We start from the raw sequence: 19,982 nt of genomic DNA, 5'->3' as shown, positions 1-19,982 counted from the left end.
GACATGTCTTCTTGGAGATCAATATCTTCAAAGTTGATGGTCCGCTAAGGAGTCTTGAAGCACTTGCAAAGCTGTGACACGTGAAACACATCATGCACATTTGCGAAGTTGGACGGAAGCTCAAGTTGATAGGCGAGATCGCCTCTTTTGCCAATGATTTTGAAAGGACCCACGTATCTAGGGGCAAGCTTCCCTTAGATACCGAAGCGGCGAGTGCCTTTCATTGGAGAGACGCGGAGGTAGACATGATCTCCAATCTCGAAAGCCAAGTCACGGTGCTTTCTATCATAGTAACTCTTCTGGTGCGATTGCGCGGCTTTGAGATTTTCACGTATGATTTTGCACATTTGTTCAGCCTCCGTGATTAATTCATTGCCAAGAAGTTGGCGTGCACCAGTCGCTGACCAATTGAGAGGAGTACGACACTTTCTGCCATAGAGAATCTCGAATGGGGCCTTGCCCGAACTCGCTTGGAAACTATTGTTGTGGGAGAACTCGGCATATGGAAGACAATCTTCCCACTTCATACCGAAGGAAATGACACAAGCCCTGAGCATATCTTCAAGGATTTGATTGACTCGCTCGACTTGGCCACTAGTTTGAGGATGGAAGGTTGTGCTGAAGCGAATGTTGTTGCCCATGGCCTTATGAAAGGAGTCCCAGAACTTAGAAGTGAAGATGCTACCACGATTTGAAGATATCAATTGCGGAATGTTGTGCAAAGAGACAATCCTGGAGGTGTATAGCTCTGCCAACCGAGCTGCTATTGAAGATTCTTTGATTGGAAGGAAATGAACCACTTTAGTAAGCTTGCCAATGACAACGAAGATAGCATCATTTCCACGCTTGGACTTGGGAAATACAGTCACGAAGTCCATCTCAATGTGGTCAAACTTCCATTCTGGAATAGCAAGAGGTTGGAGGAGACCAGCTGGTCATTGGTGTTCTGCTTTCACCCTTCTGCAGACATCACATTCATTCACGAATTGAGCAATTTCTCGCTTCATTCGAGTCCACCAATACTACTGCTTGAGGTCATGGTACATCTTTGTACTTCTGCGATGAATGGATAGAAGGTAATTGTGCGCCTCGTTCATAATGATTTTCCTTAGATCACCTTTAGGAACCACAATTCGGTCCTCGAAGAATAGAGTGTCTTTGTCATCAATGCGATAGCACTTGTATTTGGGTTGGCTCTTGGCAATCCCATTTTTCACCTTCTTCACCATGGAATCCAGGAGTTGTGCCTCACGAATTTGATCTTCGAAAGTAGGAGAGACTTCGAGGTTGGCAAGAAAGCCTTGAGGAACAACTTGGAGATTTAGTTTGCGGAAAGCTTCACAAAGGTCCTGTTGGAAGGGCTTGAGAATTAGGCTGTTGCAGTAAGCCTTCCTACTCAAAGCATCTACAATGACATTGGCCTTGGCTGTAGTATATTCAATATTTGGATTGTATTCTTGAATCATTTCGACCCAACGAGTCTGCCTGAGGTTGAGGTTGGGTTGAGTGAAGATGTACTTGAGGCTCTTACGATCCGTGAAGATGTCCACTTTCCTTCCCAACAAGAGATGTCTCCACGTTAATAATGCATGGACAACTGCCGCCAACTCAAGGTCGTGAGTGGGGTAGTTCCTTTCGTTCGGCTTCAACCGACGAGAGGTATAAGCCACAAATTTCTTCTCTTGCATTAACACAGCACCGAGACCTTGCAGGGAGGCATCACAAAAAACTTCAAAAGGCTTGGATTCATCAGGAGGAGTCAAGACAGGAGCCGTGACCAACTTCTCTTTAAGGGTGTTGAAAGCAACGTCTCATTCAGGCGTCTAGACATACTTAACATGCTTTTGGAGGAGGTTGGAAAGAGGCTTTGCAATCTTAGAGAAATTCTCAACGAATCTTCGACAATAGCTTGCAAGCCCAAGAAAACTTCGGAGCTGCTTGACATTCTGAGGAGGTTCCCAATTCACAATTGTAGACACCTTCTCGGGATTAATAGCGATGCCCTTTGCGGACATGATATGACCAAGGTAAAGAACTTCGTCAAGCCAGAACTCACACTTGGAAAACTTCGCATAGAATTGATGCTCTCTGAGTTTGTCGAGTACCAATCTCAAATGCTTGGCATGATCCTCCTTATTCTTTGAAAAGACCAAAATATCATCGAGATACACCAAGACGAAATCGTTTGTGTAAGGGATGAAGATGAAGTTCATCATGAGAGAGAACGTTGGAGGAGCATTGACAAAGCCGAAAGACATGATAGTATATTCATAAGAACCATAGCTTGTTATGAATGCTGTCTTGGGGATATCTTGTTCACGAATGTGAATCTGATGATAACCCATACGGAGGTCAAGCTTGGAGAATACTTGAGCACCTTTAAGTTGCTCTAAAAGCTCATTGATGTTGGGAAGTGGATACTTGTTCTTTATTGTCTTCTTGTTCAATGGACGGTAGTCGACGCAGAGTCGTTCCGTTCCATCCTTCTTCTTGACAAAAAGAACACCACAACCCCATGGAGATGAACTCGGTCTAATCAGACCCATGCACTCTTGTTCATCGAGTTGTTTCTTCAACTCCTTCAACTCCTCTCGTCCAAGCTTGTAAGGACGTTTGCAAATAGGTTTCGTGCCAGGCTCAAGATCGATAACGAATTCAACTGGCCGGTGAGGAGGCATTCCCGGAAGCTCTTCTGGAAAGATGTCTTGATATTCACAAATGACTGGAATCTGAGAGATGGCATTCAGCTCGCCCTTCTCATTGAGAGAAAACAACCCAATTGTTTCGTCACGAGCGGCATAGATGATCACATCCTCAGACGAGTGTGTCAATTGAATCTTCCTAGCAGCACAATCAAGCTGAGCCTTGTGCATAGAAAGCCAGTCCATGCCAATAATTAGATCAATATCCGAGTCACCAAGAACAATTGGAGGGGACAGAAATTTATAGTCGCCCATTTCGATTCCGATATTCAGAACCATCATGGTAGATCTCAAATGCTTAGCCAGAGAAACAACTTGCAGAGCTCTAGGTAATGCCTTAGTGTCAAAATTGTGCTCCGATGCAAATGGGAATGACATGAAAGAATGCGATGCACCAATATCAAAAAGAACTTTAGCAGGAATGGAGTTAACTGCAAGGTTACCCATGATCACTTCTGAAGAATCCTATGCCTAAGCTCCGTTCATCATGTTGACCTTAGCATGCTTGGGATTATGCTTGACCACTGCATTGCTGGCAGATCTCATGAGAAACCTTGACAAGCTTATTAAAGGAAATCATATCCTTGGAGTTAACAATGTCATATTTGATAAGGATAGACTTTGCAGTGCTTGTCAAGCAGGTAAACAGGTTGGAGCAAGGCATCCCATGAAGAACATCATGACCACAAGAAGGCCACTTGAGCTACTTCATATGGATCTTTTTGGTCCCAACGCCTACAAGAGTCTCGGTGGAAATTCTTTTGGTCTAGTTATAGTTGATGATTTTTCAAGATTTACGTGGGTGTTCTTTATTAATGATAAGTCGCAGGTCCAGAAGATCTTCAGAAACTTCGCTAGGAAGGCCCAAAATCAGTTTGACGTGAAGATCAAGAAGGTTCGGAGTGACAATGGAACGGAGTTCAAGAACACAAATGTAGACACCTTTCTTGACGAAGAAGGGATTTCACACGAGTTCTCGGCTACGTACACACCTCAACAAAATGGAGTTGTTGAGAGGAAGAACCGGACACTCATCGAAATGGCAAGAACGATGCTTGATGAATACAAGACGCCGAAGCACTTTTGGGCAGAAGCGGTTGAGACAGCTTGTCACGCAACAAATCGCTTATATCTTCACAAGCTACTCGGCAAGACGGCATACGAGCTTCTCACCGGTAACAAACCCCAAGTTGGATACTTTCGAGTATTCGGCTCAAAGTGCTACATTCTTGATAAGCATCATCGTTCAAAGTTTGCTCCTAAATCTCATGAAGGTTTTCTACTTGGTTATGGCTCAAACTCTCACACTTACCGTGTCTACAACAATTTCACCCGAAAGGTTGAAGAGACGGTAGATGTGAAGTTTGATGAATCTAATGGCTCGCAAGTAGAGCAATTGCCAATTGATGTAGGAGACAAAGACCCTTCAGAAGCAATCCAAGACTTGTCCATTGGCAAAATTCGTCCAACGGAGGTGAAGGAGAGTACTTCATCCGTCCAAGTGGAAGCTTCTACTTCACGACAAGGTGAACCAAGAATCGACACGGAAGCATCCACAAGTGGGACACACCAAGATGAAGAAGACAAGGAAATGCATCAAGACGAACATCAACAACCTCTTTCTCCACCACGACAAGAGAACGACGACGTCAACAATGAAGAAGGCCAAGAAGAAGAACAAGATGAAGAAGATGTTCAACGAAGACCCAAGCAAAAGCTCTCACGAGTTCGAGCAAGAATTGCCAAAGATCATCCCGTCGAGCAAATCCTCAATGATATACAAACCGGGAGAATCACTCGCTCAAAAACTCGTTTAGCTAACTTTTGTGAAAACTATTCATTCATCTCTAGCATTGAACCTATGAAGGTTGAAGAAGCATTGGAAGATCCGGATTGGATAAACGCTATGCATGAAGAGCTACACAATTTTGAGAGAAACCAAGTTTGGACATTGGTTGAGAAGCCCGACAACAACCACAACATCATTGGTACCAAATGGGTGTTTCGCAACAAGCAAGATGAAGATGGAAAAGTGGTTCGCAACAAAGCACGTCTCGTCGCCCAAGGGTACACACCAGTCGAAGGTATGGACTATGGTGAGACATATGCTCCCGTTGCTAGACTTGAGTCCATTCGCATCTTACTTGCCTACGCTAATCACCATAATATCACCTTGTACCAAATGGACATTAAAAGTGCTTTTCTAAATGGTGAAATAGAGGAGGAAGTTTATGTCAAACAACCTCCCGGTTTTATCAATCCTAAGAAACCAAATCATGTTTACAAACTTCACAAAGCTCTTTATGGTCTTAAACAAGCTCCTAGAGCATGGTATAAATGCTTGACCAAGTTCCTTATTACAAGTGGTTTTGAAATTGGTAAAATTGATTCTACTCTTTTTACTAAAAGGGTTAATGGAGAACTATTTGTATGCCAAATTTATGTCGATGATATCATATTTGGTTCAACTAACCCTCTCTTTAGTGAAAAGTTTGGAAAGCTAATGTCAGAGAAGTTTGAGATGTCTATGATGAGTGAACTCAAATTCTTTCTCGGTTTGCAAATCAAGCAAACTAAGGAAGGTACATTTGTCTCTCAAACGAAGTACACCAAGGACTTATTCAAGAAGTTCAATATGCAAGAATGCAAAGGTATGTCTACACCCATGCCTACTAGTGGATATAATGATTTAACCAAAGATGGTGAACCGGTTGATCAAAAGGTTTATCGCTCTATGATTGGTTCATTGTTATACCTATGTGCTTCACGTCCCGATATTATGCTAAGTGTGTGCATGTGTGCACGATATCAAGCTGCTCCTAAAGAATGTCATCTTAAGGCTGTGAAAAGGATAGTGAGATACTTAATCCATACACCAAACTTTGGCATTTGGTATCCTAAGAGATCTTCTTTTGATCTTGTTGGCTATTCCGACTCGGATTATGCCGGATACAAGGTTGATAGAAAGTCCACTTCGGGTACTTGTCAATTTCTTGGTAGATCTCTTGTGTCTTGGTCTTCCAAGAAACAAAACTCGGTATCCTTATCCACCGCCGAAGCGGAATACATTGCCGCTGGTTCATGTTGTGCTCAATTTCTTTGGATGACCCAAACTCTTAAAGATTATGGGATTTATGTGAAACATATTCCACTGCTTTGTGACAATGAAAGTGCTATCAAAATTGGTCATAATCCTGTACAACATTCTCGAACTAAGCATATTGAAGTTCTTCATCATTTCATTCGAGATCATGTTGCTAAGGGTGACATTAATCTTAAGCACGTTCGCACCGATAAGCAATTAGCGGATATATTTACTAAACCTCTTGATGAGAAAGTGTTTTGCAGGTTGAGAGGAGAATTTAACATCATTGATTCTTCGAACTTGGAGTAGAAACTCCATTGGATACATGCAAGACATGAGCTTATGACTAATCCATGATATATCTCTTATGATAACTATCTTATGTCTTGGATATATTTGCACCTTGCATGTTGTCTAACCCATGTAGGTGCTTGGTTGAATCTAATTCCATGAGATTGCGACTCACTCACATCTTTAGCAATCTCTACATCACTAAGACTCTACACAATGGTGGTTGAAGACAAGGAAGCACAAAACCATTCAAACATATCCTTTGACAAATTCTATGTTGAGCTTCATGATTGTCATTTTTGGATACACAAGTGCTCTTCCTTGCAAGAACTAACCCATGTAGCTAGATGAACTCAAACTCCAAGTGGTGCTCCCAACTCTTGATGAGCTACATCAACCTTGAGCACCCACACAAGTTCAACTACATGAGCAAGAACCACACCACCACCCAAGGTATGTTATTCCATCTTAGAGAAGCTTTACTCCAAGACATGAGTCAAAGCAACTCAACAAGATGTGAATACATCAAGATGCTTAAACGAAAAATGGTAACCCCATTTTGAGCTTAAACGATGAGTATGACCTATGATCAAGTGTTCTCACTTGACTCCTAAGTCAATATACTCTAACATAGGTGACTATGTCACCGCCCAACCCTAGATGAAGTTCTCTTGTGTTCTTTTCTGTGTTATTGCATTTGTCTCATGCATGTTTATTTTCTTTCTCTTTTTCAAAAAAAAACAACTTCATCTAGATCTTTTAGTTTCTTCTCTTTTCTCTTTGTTTTTGTTCTGCATTTTCTGCATTCAATTCCTTGCAAATCCTTCAGGTAATTCATTGCAAATCTTTGTGAGATCCTACATGTCTAGTGAGCTGAGGTGACAAGTGTTTTTCTCTATGTGAACTCGGTTTCACCGACTTGTAATTTTCGGTCCAACCAAATCTTTTCGGTGCCACCGAAACATACCACTCGGTGCCACCGACTTCGCAACAGGAAAAACAGTTTGCCACTTGTTCTATATTTCTTCTAATCCAGCTCTACTCAATGAATCTTATCCTCTACAAGCATCACAGTTTGATCCATTGCTTTGTGCTGAGTCTCAAGGACCAAACCTATACGACGGATTCCAGAAAGCCCTTCTTGGAAATTGATGTCAAAGGGGGAGAGAGAGATCACATCAAAGCTTGTAGGAGAGAGAGATCACATCAAGGGAGAGAAAAAGTCTCAAGGACCAAACCTACAAGAGAGAAAGTATTAAGGGGGAGAGAGAGACTTCCAGGGGGAGAGAATACTCAAGGATCCCAGATGCTTGATGTTCAAGAGGAGAGATGTCACATGCCTTTTTGGGGGAAAGACATGTATTTGCATTAAGTTCTATCCATTTGTATCTTTCAGCTCTGATTTTCTGTTCCCTATCTTCTCCCAATATCCCATGTAAGATTCAGGGGGAGCAAGACACCTAAGGGAAAGAAATCAGTCAAATTCATTGCATATCTTTATTCTTGGGGACATGTTGAATCCAATGTGGTACCTTGTACTCACTCTCTACATGTCATCCCAGTCTTGGTATTCTTGTGGTTTCTTTTGTTTGCTCTGGCTAGTGGATGTACCTGTGTTATCTAACTTTGTTTGTGCAGGTTCATTCCATCCTAAGCCAACTCAAGACCACAAGGTAAGTATATGCATCAAAATCATGAGGATGAGGAGTTCTTTCTTATGTACATACTGTTTGCAAGAAGGACTCATGAGCATGAAGGTATTTTCCTTGATAATCTTTTGCTCTGATGCATATGGCCAAGATACATGTAACACATTGCCTACTCTGTCATGGTTATGCTCTCACATGCCTCTATATTTCATATTTACATGAGTGCATACATGTAGGGGGAGCCTATGCTTGTTACATGTCCTTCCAAAGCTTTACTTGTTGTTCTTTATATCTTTATCTAAAGCTTTGATGTATGTTGCCATCAATTACCAAAAAGGGGGAGATTGAAAGCACAACTGCTCCCTAGGTGGTTTTGATAATTGATGACAACATATCTCTTGTTGGACTAATGTTTCTATCTAGTATGTTTCAGATAAGTTCAACAATGGAGTGGCATGGACTAAAGGTTGTGGGAACTCCTTCAAGATGCTAAGGACAAAGGATTGGCTAAAGCTTAAAGCTCAAGACTCTTCATTTTACATTTTAGTGATCCAAGATCACATTGAGTCCATAGGAAAAGCCAATACTATCAAGGAGGGATGAGGTGTTGCTTAATGAGCCTCTTGCTTCATGTGCTTAATGATATGCTCCAAAATCCTCAGCTACTTTCCCACTTTGACATATGACCTAAACCCAAAGCCAAACTCGGACCTACCGATTATTCCTATCCGGCGCCACCGAGTTTCACTTGTCATAAGCCACTGCCAAACCTTAGCAATTCGGTTCTACCGATAGGGATCTCGGTCTCACCGAGATGGGATTGCAAACTCTCTGTTTCCCTTTCGTAACTTTTCGGTCTCACCGGAAGAGCGAATCGGTCCCACTGAGATTGCAATGTAAATTCAGTGTTTCCTTTTTGTAACTTTTCGGTCTCACCGAAAGAGCAAATCGGTCCCGCCGAGTTTGCCTGACCAACTCTCTGGTTAGCTTATTACCAAACTCGGTCTCACTGAGTTTTTGTAATCGGTCTCACCAAGATTACGTTATGCCCAAACCCTAACCATATCGGTCCTACCGAGTTGCATGTCAGTCCCACCGAAAATCTCAAACGGTCACTAGGTTTACCTTTTCGGTTCGACCGAGTTTGTTGATTCGGTCCCACCGAGATTGGAAAACTGTGTGTAACGGTTGGATTTTGTGTGGAGGCTATATATACCCCTCCACCTCCTCTTCATTCGTGGAGAGAGCCATCAGAACACATACACAATTCCAACTCATATGTTCTGAGAGAGAACCACCTACTCATGTGTTGAGACCAAGATATTCCATTCCTACCATATGAATCTTGATCTCTAGCCTTCCCCAAGTTGCTTTCCACTCAAATCTTCTTTCCACAAAATCCAAATCCTATGAGAGAGAGTTGAGTGTTGGGGAGACTATCATTTGAAGCACAAGAGCAAGGAGTTCATTACCTACACACCATTTGTTACTTCTTGGAGAGTGGTGTCTCCTAGATTGGCTAGGTGTCACTTGGGAGCCTCCGACAAGATTGTGGAGTTTAACCAAGGAGTTTGTAAGGGCAAGGAGATCGCCTACTTCGTGAAGATCTACCGCTAGTGAGGCAAGTCCTTCGTGGGCGATGGCCATGGTGGGATAGACAAGGTTGCATCTTCGTGGACCCTTCGTGGGTGGTTGCTTCTTCGTGGACCCTTCGTGGGTGGAGCCCTCCGTGGACTCGCGCAACCATTACCCTTTGTGGGTGGAGCCCTCCGTGGACTCTCGCAACTGTTACCCTTCGTGGGTTGAAGTCTCCATCAAGGTGGATGTAGGATAGCACCACCTATCCGAACCACGGGAAAAACATCCGTGTATCCAATTGCGTTTGAATTCTCCAAACCCTTCCCCTTACATTCTTGCAAGTTACATGCTTTACATTCCGCTGCTCATATACTCTTTGCATGCTTGCTTGATATGTATTGTGAATGTTGAAATTATGCCTAAACTCCACTTAAACCGAAAAAGCCTAAAAATTGCAACTTTAGCACTAAGTGTCTAATCACCCCCCCCCCCTCTAGACACATCTACTTCTAGATCCTACACCTGGGTTGGGTGGGTGGGAAGATCCATTGCCATCTTTGCTCTTCTGCTGATAAGGCTGACGAAACGGAGGAGGAGGAGGCAACCAGAACTTCTGTTGCTTAAGAAGAAGATTGAACTGCATCCCTGACTCTCTTCTTAGATGCCTCACACTTGAGCTGAGCAGCTTCTTGCTTTAGTGCCATGTTGTAGAATTCATGAAACTTAGTCGGCTCAAGAAGCACGAGAGCTAATTGCATATCTTCTCTGAGGCCACCTCTGAATTGATAAATCATACTCTTTTCATCAGGGACGTCTTTTTTAGCAAAGCGAGCAAGTTTTTGAAACTGGATATTGTATTGATACAAGGACATGATGCCTTGCTTGAGATTTCAGAACTCCTCACGCTTGCTCTCAGCAACGCTTGGTGGGATGTGATGAGCTTTGAAGTCTCGGTGGAAATCATTCCAGGTAATCACATGACCTCTTATGGAATCTCTATATTGTAGATACCACTCAGCCGCTTGATCCTTGAGTTGAAAAAAAGCAAACTTGACAAAGTCCTCAGGTCTGACATTGCTACATTCAAAATGTTTGCATATGTCCACGAGCCAGTCGTCGGCGTCTGTGGCCTCGACACAATTACTGAAGGACTTCGGCTGGTTTACGAGGAACTGGTTGAGGGTAGCAAACTGAGGCTGATTGTTGCCTTGGCCTTGATTTCCTTGGTTGCCTTGGCCTTGGTTGCGCTCTTGCAAGAGTTGCAAAAGCATCTGAGTGTTGGCATTGGTGGCTGCCATGACAACTTGCCATGCCTCCGGAGGTGGAGGTGGTGGCAGAGGGTTCGACTGATCCCCATCATTGCGGTCCGGATTCTAACGCGTTGGAGGAGCCATCCTGAAGAGGTTGACATCCATTAGCATCTTGAAAGACATATATTCAAGCTGAATCAATGGATCGAAATTGCAACATAAAGTCTTCACAATAAACATTCGAACAAGGATGAACGAATGAATTCCAAAGTAAGTCATCACACTTCCATTAAGGTTGAGAAGCCACTTAGGTAAAGGTAGATGAATAAAACAACAAGGTACGGATATGAACAAATAAGTGGTAAGGATTACCCAATCACAAACCAAATATCTGCAGGAAGAAATACTACAGCTACTTGAATTCCCACCTATAAAACTCCCAAAATTTCTGGTTACGCAATCAGGTGTTGGGGATATAGGGGAAGCATAATATCTCACCCAAAACTAGCAAATCCTACATCCATCTGTATCCATCCTTCAACACATAACCAAGAAACCTTCGGAAATCATTTACCTCAACCTTCGAAAAGCATCCGTTATACGAGTTATGGAAATACTCCCAAACACCTGCCCTAGTAGTGGGTGGCGTCGAGGTTATCTCACCAACAACTGCATAAAAGAGATTTTCGATGTCGGCGAACTCAGGTATTCCAGAACTGCAACGACTAGTAAGTGTGCACGTGCTATGCACGTCACCATCAATTCAATCAAGTACTATATGTGATCATACCAACAGAGTGGTTCATCCATCTAAAACAATAGTTTTTAGAGGAAGGTTTTCATTTATTGATCATCAAAATTACTTATCACATAGATAAGAAAAAGGCTGCCCGGTGCATGTAGCTCCCGATTGTGCAGGGTTAGGGGAATGATCCGACCATTTTGGGTCTTTTGTATGCAGTATTCCCTGCAATTTTTGTAATAAATGAAAATAAAATAACTGAACCAATGAGTTCACAAAAATAAAATGACATGTAGTAAGCTTCAGATTTCTTTTGACCCTAAAAAATTCAGTTTTTTTATTGTATGCTTCACACATTTAGTTTTTTTTCTATTCGACGCAAGAAAAAAAATAAAAACTCCTAGTTGTTTTTTGAGATGCTTCAACTCATCACGCCACTAAACCAGACACACACGTAGCCCATGTTCGCGTAGCCCAACCCAACAGACAAAAAAAAGGCAGGCACCCATCTCTCGCATTCGTCTTCACCCGATCCACTTTCCTCCTCTAGTTCTCGATCAAGGTTGAGTTCTCGCCCTCTCTCAGATCGGATCGACGCAAGTTCGTTAGCGTTTATATTCAAAACACCACCGGCAGCAATAACCAGCGTCGCCGCCTCCTTGACTACCACCTCCGCCACCCTCGTCTGCAACGCCTTCCCTCCCGAGCTGTACTGCTATGGGCGAATCCTATCTCGCCGCCGGTCTACACCTCTGGGCAAGAAGCCGCTGCTCGCCCTTCGGTCGGCTGCTCAGGGACAACGCCCCCCTCACGTGGACTTGGACGACAACCGAGGGTCATGTGACCTCTCCGTGTGAGGCATGGTATTGTTCTGAAAGTAATTTAACATTCTGATTTTTCAGGTTGTTAAAGGTTGCAGGAACTGTTTGCACTTTTTACTACCGCATCACGCCACCTGCCATCCCGAAGCCAAGCAGAGCGCAAGAAGTAGTACCTCTGGCTGGCTCATTCTGAAGCACCTTGAGTGTGGAGATCGGACCACCACACTGTCGGATGATACAACAGAGGGCAAGGGGTTTTGAAGCTTACAGAGTTACAGAAGTGCTCCTTATAGCTGAAGTTTTAACGTTTCTTTTGTGTGCGTGGGTTGTTTCTGCGTCATGTGGAGATTTACTCCAAATATGCAATGAAAGAGAACTGTCATATGCACTACTCATAATGAATAAAATGGTAATAATTTACATGTGTGGTTGATGAGTCATTAACGTCATCCTACTCTGTAATGTGCACTGAAAATACCAGTGATTCTGCCTATACGTGCAATGTGCTTGGTGTGTATTGTACATATTCAGTGGAACATGACACAAGAAAGTTTGCCCAGTTTGGGATTTCACTCACATAAAGTAGTTTGACCAGCATGGAAATGCCACTCAATAATAAGAGCAGAAGGTTAACTAATTTTTTACACAAAGGAGAAAGCTTTACTACAACACACTACTAAACATATTACAATCTTCAAAGACAATCCACCTGGTGCCATCAGGGATGTCATCTAGTACAAAAAAAATGGCACATACAGAGCTAAACTATTCCTAGCTCCAAAAAGCACGAAAAAGTGTCAAGTGCTATTTAGGAAGAACCTATTGCTTTGCATTGGTTCACGTTACCCTCACCAAGACTCCGGCTACACTAAAGATCATACTGTACAGGTTCACACACGCTGCATCATTTATTATCCTAAAAATACATCTCTTCCTGCAAATCCATGGTTCACACACGCCCAAGTACCTGAAGCGCCACCCAGTCCAAGATCAGCTACTCTGCAATTTGCAAAAACATTCAGAAGTAATATCATGTTAAAAAATTGAATGGAAAATGAATAGAATGCTTCCTCCTAGTCCAAAGTTAAATGGTGATCAACATACCTATGCACGTTAACAATAGGGTGTAATGAAACAAAGAAAACCATGCTCGTGTACTTGGAGCACTTTGTGGATTTAACATAACAAAACATCCTTATAGACAATATTTTTTGTACTTTTCCCTGATGGGTCGATGTCCTTGCTTGGCTTGGCAAGTATTCTTGTTGTATGCCTTGATACTCTAGACAAAGCAACGTACAGTTGGCCATGAGAGAACACAGGTTCTGGAAGGTAGATGCCAACATTTGGAATGGTTTGACCCTGTGCTTTATTGATTGTCATTGCAAAGCTAAGGCGGATAGGAAATTGCTTTCTTTTAAACTTAAATGGAAGCACATCATCTTCAGAGGGGTAGAGAGGAATTCGGGGAAGAAATACTCGCTTTCCAGCATGGTGTCCTCCTATAATTTCTGCATCAATAGCATTATCTTGAAATGCCTTAATAATAAGCCTCGTGCCGTTGCATAGCCCATTAGATGGATCCAAATTGCGAATCAATATCACAGGACAATTGATCTTCAATCTGAGTACATGTGGAGGCAGGCCATTAGGTGTGAGAGAATTCAAGAATTCAGGTGGGTAGTGATTTTGTGTGTCATCCACTGCTGAATCAAAGCTATAGTAGACTTTTTCTTCCCCGGGAAACCGCTTTATAAGCATCCCGTTTAATTCATCGACATACTCATTTTTAGTGGAAAGAATAGCATGGGAACTAATATAAGAAGTTAATCCTCCATTCTGGTAAAGTGAAGGAAAGACATCATCGATTAAGTTGTTGATGGAGGTTTTTGAATCTGTATATCTCACAACTATTTCTTCTGGTAGACGCACATAATCTTCACCAATCGATTCTTCAGTGCCATTTCCAATTCTCATAAGAAAATCTGAGAACCATGGATCAGACTGTGCTCTCATATTGCGGCGGAGTTTTATTTGTTTTATATCCTTCCAGAGATGAGACTTTTGGAGTGTAGCATTTATAATCTGCGCTTTAGTGCCATGCCTAACAACAGGAAGAACTTGTCTGAAATCTCCTCCAAACACTACTACTTTTCCTCCAAATGGTGATGTACAACCTGTAATATCCTGGAGGGATCTATCAAGTGCCTCGATAGCTTGTCGTTTTGTCATAACAACTTCATCCCAAACTATTAGAGATGCTCTTCGAAGTAATTCTGCAGTCCCACTTTGCTTACTAAAGTTGCAAGCAGTATCTTCTTGAATATTTATTGGTACTTTAAATCTGGAATGGGCAGTTCTACCACCGGGCAAAATAGAAGCTGCAATACCAGACGTTGCTGTTGCGATGGCTATTAGTCCCATAGAGCGCACTTTAGCCAATAAAGCTTTATATAAATATGTCTTTCCTGTACCTCCTGTACCATCGATAAAGAATACTTTACACTTGTTGTGCAATACATGGTCCATTATCTCATCAAAAGCAAGTCGTTGCTCACTATTTAGGCTTGTGTACAACTCTAAGTCCTCTTTAGCAACTGTAATAGATAGTTCCTCGGATAATTCTCTCCTATTTAAGCTCTCCAAATCATCAGTATCCACTAATTTTGGAAGGTCAAATATCCTGATGTCCTTCCCCATAGAATATAGCAAATCACCAATATCTCTAAGGACCATTTGTTCAATTGATTCATTAGTTATGCCCTATTTTTGAAAATCATCACACATCGCCTCAAAGTGTTTTTCCCATAATGCACGAACATTTTTCACCTCACAGAAAACCAAAATGGTTGCAAAGAGTCTTCTAAGTGCAGATGGCATCTGAAATGTTGCAGCTTCAGTGAGACAGTCAGAAATACTTTCATCTGCTTCAATAAGGCCTCTCTTTTCTGCAGCCTCTCTGAATGTTGAGAAAACAATACCTCCAACAGTATGCAAATCCTCAAATGACGTAGGCCCCCTCACATGATTTAGCAACACTCTCAAGTAATAACGCTCTCCTTCTGCGGGGTGAGCAGCCACAAGCCTACCTACTTGAGTTCTCTTCACACGATGTTTCCATCTCTTATGGGCTTTGTCCCATACATAGAACTCGGGGAATGCCTTATATAAAAAATTTCTAGCATAATTATCAATTGTATTCATCCTGAAAAACTCAGTAAGCATGGTCTTAGAAGATGATTCCCGCCTTATCACACTCTCTAAGTTATCAGAACCCTTATAACACAACACATGCATGTTTGGCAAATGCACCTGTAATTGTAAAACAGAAGGATGCATCTCACTGAGATTGAAGTAATAAATCCTCCATATTGCCTCCGGAGGTGATATAAATCTTGCATCTCTATACTCACGAATTTCATCAATAACTACATCTCCTGCAGCTTGTACGATAAAAGAGGCACGGTCATGACCCTTATAGATGTACTTGAATAAATATTTTACAGCCTTGATGCTGGAGCAAAATTCAAGATTTATATGGCAATTGTATCTCATAAGTAGGTACAGATTGTATGGCACAACCCATCTATTATCCAAAAGAGCACCCCTGATATGAACTCGATGACCATCATCCCTACGTCTATAGACTGGATATGAGTCCTCTCCCTGGAATGTAGCCTCTGAGAACGGACGGGGATAATGGTATCTACACTTTCCATCTTGCATGCAGAGGTTTTTATTGTTGAGAACACCACATGGTCCATGGAGCATGTGTTTAATAACTAAATCATGTAACAAAGGGTACTTATCTCTATCAGGGATCTCAGCTGAAATAATCTGATCATACTGGTCAGGGTTATTTAGTTTGTAAGACGACTTTAGAATTATTAAAAAATGTGTGTGTGGTAGCCCTCTCTTCTGAAACTCAATCACATGAACATGAGCGGCAACTTCACCAAAAAAATTCTTCTTGAATATAAGGTCCTTAAGATCCTCTAGTTTAGCCTTAAAGACTCGTGCCACTAAATCTGGTCGATCTTGTGGTAACTGGCCTGGTTCCAACTCTTTTATTATCTCTTCCCAATTTGGATTGCATGTCATTGTAAGAAATATATCTGGTTTTCCAAATCGTTGGACCAAAGCCATGGCGTCTATATACCTCCGACGCATGTCCCGTGGACCCCCAATGAAAGTGGGAGGAAGCACAATGCGCTTGCCTATCATGCATGCACGTGTCTCGCCAGCTACAACACTATCAACCAGTCCTTGATACAAATCTGCTCGTATGAGTCTCTGATTTGATGGCTTCAAATAAAATGCTAATCTTATGGATTCAATCTTAATGTACATATCAACAATATATTGTTGCGTAAGTCGCTTTCCATAGAGTAAGACATTAAATTCCCCATCCCGAATTTGCAGTTTATAACAATAATATTCCCTTGGTGAAACACATGGACCAAAATTGCAATCCAGCCCTATATATAGGGAAAAAAGAATATTTATATTAGATACATTATTTTAAAACATTAATTTTAGAATGACTACTCGATTATCATAAGAAAATGCATTTTACCTTCTTCGCTCAATTCTTTTTCTTCATGACTAATATTAATAACAGAATGTGCTCCCACCTTTGGCATACTCAAGTTCCACCCAACTTCCCCGTTAGGGAAAAATAGTGGGTAAGATAGTGGATCATAACAACCATGGTACCCTCTTATGTATTGTGGATTATCTGATTTTCCATATACCATAATGCTCCTGTCAAAATGGCATTGGGGGTCATTTCCCTCTACCCAGATTGCTGCTACTTGTGACGCGGTAGGTGCATTATATACCCGCTGATCTAAAGAAATGCTTGTGTTCAGCTCAATTTTGTACTCATCAAGACTTGACACTGAACCAAGGCTTCGAAATGTTTGGGCGTATGGATTTGATGAAAGTATACGCACCCATTTTTTAATAAGATCCCTATCAAGATTAGGCGAGTGACGAAACCTATGCTGCAAATCTGCATCTGTGTCATAAAAGTATAACTGTAAATGCTTGGGCCCATCTTCCATTGGAACCAATTGGTCGATTCGGTGATAAATTTGTCCTTGTGCACGGAAAGTGTATACACCAGACCTTTTATTGCAATATTGTTGGTCCAAAATAACACCAAGTGAGGTAAAACAGAAGTGAGAATTGAAGTACCGTATGTTATCTTGGAAGTACTTTGCTTCTGGATCTTGGCTCGTGTACAGTCGACGCATTTCAGCAGGAACATGGGGTATTACTATCTTGACCCTTCCGCCCATGCAACAAAATGTTGGTTTCTCAAACTGGAACCTTTTAGCATTGCAATGAATGCAATTAGGCATTGGCTTCAGAACATGATGACCAGCGGGTAAATTTTGATATATACGGTCGTACAGGTCAACTTGTGTTCCACAAATATCACGGTTTAGTTCTCGATATGAAAGATATTCAAAACCTGCCATTGTTTTAAAAATAAAATATTAATACAGTGATGATAAATATATTATATTGTTTTTATCAAATAATATACACATACTTATTTTTTTACCTTGTCCAAGGAATACATTTCCTTCTTCATCTTCATCACTGTTTTCTGCCATATCTTCATCTTGCCTAGTTTCATCTATAATATCATTTCACGGCAACTAGACGTGTTAGTTTATATAAAAACAGAATCAGAAATATACAATATATCAAAGATAGATACAGAAACCAAAATTGTTGTTCCATAGCTTAGAAGTTACTTACCCTGTACAGCAGGAAAATTATCCCTTGGCATGTAAATGGTGTTGTCATGGTCTTCTTGTTCTTTGGTGACATGGTGTTGCATTTGCACAGGAACATATTGGTCAAGCAAGTCACATGTATATCCATTTTCCTTTTGTGCAGTGATACAACATGCAGTACCACACGAAAATTGTGAAGCACTGCTATAACCCCCATTAGACAGTCTTCTTCTCTTATAATCATTTCCCATGTCCAAGTATGTTGCTGCCTGCTTATCTTTACCAACAATTGTCCACACATGACCACATCTCCTTTTTCTATACATAGAAGATTGTGTAGCAGTGCTACAACTCGCACCATCAGACGATCTTCTTATATTGTCCTCACCACTATTAATCAAGTATGTTGTCGGTATCTGCTTTTGCGAAACAGTAGTTTCAGAAGTGCAATGTGATGTCGATAAGACAGATGGATTTAACATGATCTGCCTTCCAATAATTGGGTTGACTAAACTTTCTTGAAAGATAATTTTATCAGATGGAGGCATGCTTGGATCTCTAGTTGCGGCCACTGTATTGATGTAAAAAAAAGTTGCATGGTGAGAGAAGGATTAAATATTGAAGCATACATGTTTTGAAAGTTTTCTTGGACATAATTATCATTTATTAACTCGTTAAACTGTACCTAGGAAACACCGGATTACACCATTTACAATGATATTATCAACAAAAAAATAATACCAATTAAATTAAAAAAATACCTTTTGTTTTTTTACTTGTTTGAGTTGATGAGTTTGTTCCACCATTGCTACTTCTACTGGTATGGCTAACTGCAGATTGCATACCATCGCTATATGTATCATGATTTTGCCTCCTACTCCGTTTGTACTCGCGATTTCTTTGCAGATAGACATGACGCTGTTCTGGAGTCATACGCAAGTATCTTTCCCGATTATTATAACGCTTTTTCTCAAGAGCATTTGTTGGCCCAGCACCTCTACACTCAATTGAGGAAGTATTATGATCACTATACACAGCAAATGGATTTACCGAATGCTGAGTTCTAGCAACAGAATCGCCCACAGACTGAACAAAACCTTGTGCTGAAGAGGATGCTTGGACACAACCTGTGAATACTAATTTACTAAGTTATAATTGTTCATGTGTACATACTTTCAGAAAAAAAAAGTATCATATGAGACAAACTCCATACCAGATTTATCTTCCAATGATTGTCGGCAATCAGCCACATTAGTGATATCTCTAAATGGATCATGTGCTTGTAATCCAAGCGACCTTGGTAATTGATTGTTTAAGTTTTCCTTGCCTGCCCTCATATATGAGTTCTGATCTTACACAAATTAAATCGAGTCGCTGCATGACAAAGTATACCATCAAAAAATTGTTCAATGTGAGATTCTCATAGTTTTATCTTGTATGGCAACATATAAGATCGGACTTAAAAAACCGAAAAGCTTATAGACATAAACACAAACACTTGAAGGTCAAAATTTAGGATATTTGCATTATTTGATATCCCTTGACTGGATTGTACAAATCATCAATGTAGAAAAACAAAAGGCTTTGTGCACATAAACACAAACAGTTGGTGGTCAAAAATTATAATGCAAAACATTATTTGATTTAAGTAGGATCGGAAGACACAAATCAATAAGTCAAGAAAAACTGGCTATAATACCAGAATTATTATACGATACCTGTTCCTCAACTTGGTGAAATTGAATGATATATGGCCAGTACGGCAGTGCGTGGTCCAAATTCCAGTAGCACCCGTGCAGCTCTCCAACGATCCCTCCTATATCCACAGGATATTGTAGTGGGCGAGAAGACACCCAGCACACCGGATTTGTGTTTGAGAATAAACGCCTAGAGCAGCTCAATGATGACAGGAGGTTAGCACGAATTGATGCCCCGGCTGGAGTGGCGAGGTAGAGGGAGGAGCATAGTGCGATCTGCTGACCGGATCCAAGGATCGGATTGGTGAGGGAGAGGGAGAGGGAGAAGGAGAAGCGATTGGAAGGGTGGGGATTAAGGAGTGACGGATGTGCGATTGATGGGGTGGTTTGATTCGGTTTAGGAAACGCGGATCGACA

The 19,982-nt window shown here is 41.4% G+C and overlaps 1 protein-coding gene and 1 long non-coding RNA gene across 2 annotated transcripts; both read right to left on the bottom strand.

Moving 5' to 3' along the window:
- Positions 1-14,881: 14,881 nt before the first annotated feature.
- On the bottom strand, positions 14,882-17,742 carry LOC147970705 (uncharacterized). Its single transcript, XM_087523573.1, has 4 exons — positions 17,691-17,742; positions 16,695-17,597; positions 16,467-16,596; positions 14,882-15,077 (listed from the first exon to the last, which is right to left on the bottom strand). The coding sequence occupies exons 1-4, from the start codon at positions 17,740-17,742 to the stop codon at positions 14,882-14,884; spliced, it is 1,281 nt and encodes a 426-aa protein (XP_087379699.1).
- An 893-nt stretch (positions 17,743-18,635) lies between these two features.
- On the bottom strand, positions 18,636-19,651 carry LOC147970704 (uncharacterized). Its single transcript, XR_015603253.1, has 3 exons — positions 19,587-19,651; positions 19,082-19,242; positions 18,636-18,995 (listed from the first exon to the last, which is right to left on the bottom strand). It is a non-coding gene; the product is annotated as an uncharacterized LOC147970704 (long non-coding RNA).
- Between the last annotated feature and the right edge of the window lie 331 nt (positions 19,652-19,982).

The sequence above is a fragment of the Triticum urartu genome, chromosome 5A, assembly GCF_056163025.1.
Source record: "Triticum urartu cultivar PI428250 chromosome 5A, HENAU_Tu73, whole genome shotgun sequence".
NCBI classification, from domain to species: Eukaryota; Viridiplantae; Streptophyta; class Magnoliopsida; order Poales; family Poaceae; genus Triticum; species Triticum urartu.
This window is presented reverse-complemented; position numbering and strand designations above follow the sequence as displayed.